This window comes from Zingiber officinale, chromosome 4B (genome assembly GCF_018446385.1).
Source record: "Zingiber officinale cultivar Zhangliang chromosome 4B, Zo_v1.1, whole genome shotgun sequence".
Taxonomy (NCBI): Eukaryota; Viridiplantae; Streptophyta; class Magnoliopsida; order Zingiberales; family Zingiberaceae; genus Zingiber; species Zingiber officinale.
This window is the reverse complement of record NC_055993.1, coordinates 123,721,163-123,725,532: the sequence shown is the minus strand read 5'-3', so window position 1 is coordinate 123,725,532 and position 4,370 is coordinate 123,721,163. Positions and strand designations below refer to the sequence as shown.

General features: G+C 33.6%; 1 protein-coding gene across 1 annotated transcript; it reads right to left on the bottom strand.

The window, feature by feature from the left end:
* On the bottom strand, positions 1 to 1,795 carry LOC121977914 (transcription factor MYB41-like). The gene is made up of 3 exons (XM_042530317.1): positions 1,397 to 1,795; positions 650 to 1,312; positions 1 to 564 (listed from the first exon to the last, which is right to left on the bottom strand). The coding sequence occupies exons 1-3, from the start codon at positions 1,657 to 1,659 to the stop codon at positions 543 to 545; spliced, it is 948 nt and encodes a 315-aa protein (XP_042386251.1). The 5' UTR covers positions 1,660 to 1,795; the 3' UTR covers positions 1 to 542.
* Between the last annotated feature and the right edge of the window lie 2,575 nt (positions 1,796 to 4,370).

Here is a 4,370-nt window from a genome sequence, read left to right as displayed (position 1 = left end):
TACATCTTTATCTCTACACAAGCTAAGGATTAATTAGTAATCCCTCAATTTCAATTGCAGAAACTTTATGTCCGGAAAAAAACAAACAAACATCTAACTAATTTTCAAGACTGCATCAGTTGCTTCATCTACTCTTCTTCAGTTAGCTAGCTCCTTTGCAGGGTACAGGTAGGCCAAGTGCTGATTTACTCCTGAATCTTATTTAATACACATTAAACAATATTCTTACAAAAAATTACAAGCAATTTAATTATAGCCTTTTGCACACGTACAGAATAATAATAATAATAATGTTCGATACAAAGTGTAATTGTGTGTTTCATTAAGGAATTTGTACATCAAAAAGCTAGCTAAGGAAAACTGCATGTCTGTCTCAGTATAATTAATACATTAATTCAAATTATTTTTAAATAATTAAATAGATTCAGATGATTAGAATCAAATCAACAAATTCATCAGCTGACATGAAACACATGCAGTGCCCCACAAATTGACACTTGTCGTATATAATTGCACCTTTTTGTACGTCTTTAATAATTCATTCATTCTGACCATGAAATTTGCCTGCATGCATTAAGATTAATTGTAAATTATAGATATATATACTGTAACCAAATTAAATTAAGATATAGAATTTAACTGTGCTTACTCTAAAATATCCTGCCAACTCAACATGTTCTGATCATGATCATCATCAGCATATTCTCCAAGATTTATTCCTCCAGTTGAATCATCATGGTCAGCTCTTGCAAGAGTACTCACAATATTTGGTTCTTGATCATTAATGCAATTAGGAAAATTAGGGAAATTAGAATCTGAGAGAGGAGGAGGAGGAGTTATAGGGCTAAAATAATCTTGATCCAGAGACAAAGGCAGAGAGAGTTTTGCTTGGGATATATCAAGTTGATCAATAATGTCTGATGAATTATAACTCCTGGGATTGTCACCACTACAATGTGTCGTCGTCGTCGTGGTCGACATCATGGTTGTAGTAGTTGTAGCCATGGCTTGGATAAGCGATTGGAGGAGTTGAAGCCTGACCAAATGCAAAGCATCTGCTTGAAGAAGTCTGAGAGTATTATTATTGTTGCAAGGAATATTATTAATGGTAGCTAGGTTCCCAATTAGGTTGTTGGCGAAGAGATGATCGATATTTGTAAGATGGTTGAGAATAAAATCGAGGTCGGTTCGCTGTCGGTGAGTCACTGGATCAATACCCATGAGTAGTAGCTTCTTCTTGAGGTGTGTATTCCAATAGTTCTTGATCTCGTTGTCTGTCCTTCCCGGTAAACCCTTCGAGATCATAGACCACCTGCATCCAACAATAATAATAATAATAATATTATTATTATTATAAATATTAATTAATAATAAAATCATAAATATATATATATACTTGTTCCCGAGGACAGAATGGAGTTGGATGATCATCTTTTCTTCGTCAGTGGAGAAATGGCCTCGCTTGATATCAGGGCGGAGGTAGTTAGTCCATCGGAGGCGGCAGCTCTTACCGCACCGGTTCAAGCCGGCTTTTTTGGGGAGGCTCCGCCAGCTCCCGTGGCCGTGCTGCTGTATGTGCTCCACCAGCTTCTTGTCCTCCTCTGGCGTCCACGGCCCCTTCTTCAACCCAACCTCGTCACAACAAGGGGATCTTCCCATGCTAGCTTCTTAACTATTAATCATGCACCAAACTAGCTAGCTGATTGAAGATTGATCTATCGATCAGCAAGAATTAATAACCTAGCTAATTGAGAGTACAAGAAGAAGAAGAATATCAACTAAATATCAATGCAGGTTTATAGTATATAGCTAGGTGGATGGAGTAGCTAGTGTTTATTTATAGGGTTACGTTACGTTGCTCAGCTTGCTTAATTCACTTGGACAATGGAACACGCATAATATGAATAAGAATGATGTGTCCTAAAAATGCCTTTCAACATGCAGACAGGGCTTAGTTAAATCTAACGAGCTAACTAGGTTTCATTAATCTTTCAGCTGCCAGTCTGCTATACAGTATATATATATATATATAATAATATAAAAAGTGGGAGAGACTTCCTAAACGACAAGCGTTTATGATATTGAGTGTTCAACTCGTTAATGTTTATGAACAACATTCGTAAATAATATTCGTGAGCAACGTTCATGAACAATGTTCATGAACTATATTCATTAATAATTTTGTTTTCAATATGCTAAATAAACAATAAAATAAAATAAAATAAATAAATTTAAATTATCAAGCTCAATAATCAATCAAATAATTAAAATTTTCAAACAATCAAACAAACTTGAATTGAGAGCTTGATAACATCTAAACGAACTAAGCTCGAACCAAACTCAAACCAAGCTTGAATTGAGAATTTGATAACATCTAAATGAACCAAGCTCAAGCTCATAAAAAATAAACCAAGCCAAGCTTGAACACTCATTTCAAAAGTTTGGTTCATTTTAAGCTCAACTCAGCTCGGCTTGGTTACTTTATCAAACAAACTTGAACACCTCAAAACTCGGCTTGACTTAGCTTGTTTACAGCCCTAGAGAGGAGTGTTATGGTGCCTGACTCATATACGTGACTCTTGTCCGTGACTCTCACAGACATCCGGATGCTCGATCGAATCACTTTTGGATGCCCCGCACACTCAGTCGGAGATGAGAGTCGGGCACCATATCAATCTCGGATACCATATCAATCCCCCGCGCGCGTATATAAAATTAATTATAATATAATGGATGATGTTATGGTCCCTTAATTAGCTTGTGGAGAAAGGCAGGCAGGCAGGCTATGTGAGTGGCAAGGCTTTAATTTGACTTTTTGAAGATTATATTTCTGCAGGGGAGTGAGTGCACGTAAGCCAGCAGAACAGGTAGGGAGATTAGGTTAAGTTGTTTTCAACGGAATGGTGATGGTTCAACAAAATTTAATGTTACTTCACAAGCAAGAGGAAGCTTATAAGGTTGATATTTGTTTTAATTAATTATAGATATTACTAATAATAATTTTTTTTATTTTTTATTTTCACAGTCTTTTCCTGTTGGGAACACCCAGACAAGAAGGAGAGACCGACATAAGTCTTCTTTTTTTTTTCTTTAAGAAAACATTAATTGAGCCTTTTTTTCATATGCACATATAGAGTCGCTTTCTTCTCATTAATCTCTTCGTCTACATAAATCAGCCTGTTAAATATCTCTTAGTTAATTAATTGATTTCAGTTATTGCCTATGATGACTTTTGCTATTTTCATCACTTCAAAATACTAAATGAAAGAAACAATTAAATTGAAATATTTATTTTGTTTTTTAAAATAAAGTATTTGAAACATCCACAAATTAGTGCCAAATAATGCAATTGTTATAATCCTCAAATGGTCTCCTTTTGCTTTGGTTTCAAGTCACCCATCAACTCGAATTAATTGGTTTAATTTTGTTCGGTTATGACATTATTTTTAAAACAATCATAATCATCAAAAGCAACCAAATAGGGTCCCATAGATGCTCAGTTTATTCGAAGATGAAGATTTTATTATAATGAAAAAAAAGATTAATTCTCAATAGACATATACTTTTGAGAAAAAAAAATACTTTTCATCTTCTGATTATTTTATGGTCGATTATAAATACCTTATAATTTATCTTCCTTGGATTTGAGTACGGATTATGAGGGGATATGGAATGAACGTTATCATTCTTTACTAAAAACAATCCATGGGTTTTTTGTTAATTTATTCAAAACTAAAGAAAATTTGGGATTTTCTTATTAATTAAATTAATAAATATATTTGACCAGTCGTTGATTTACGAATAAAAAGATTTAAAACAATTTTATGAATTCTAAAAAGATATTAATTTACATATTATTTGTTCGCGGTCTACCTTTCAAAGTCGAACATAATTTCCAAGAAATTAACGATGAAGGTTTGTTTTGGTGAACTTTTTTACCAACTCCTTCGAGAATTTGATCTACCAAGGATTTTGAACTTGGCAAAAAGTCTTTGCGGATAAGAGTAGTACTCTTCGCTAAAAAGTTAATGATCTTTAAGCCCAACATTAATTCAATATTTGAATAAAATGCTTATTAACAATATAAATTAGCGATCGTGCACACACATTACGTGAGCTAGATCTCTTATATAAGGTGGAATAATGTAAAGAGATATGAAGGAAGAAAATTTTACCTATTGAAAATAATTTAAATTTTTGAGTATTGTCCTTACCTTTTTTTTGATCGGATAATACTCCAATATTTTTAGAATTTTATATACCTCTAGGGGTACTTACAAAAAAATTGAGGTGGAGCAACTGCCTCCACCAAAGTTATATGTCGACGACTGAGTTTCAAATTCTAGATCACTGATTGATTAATGAGAAAA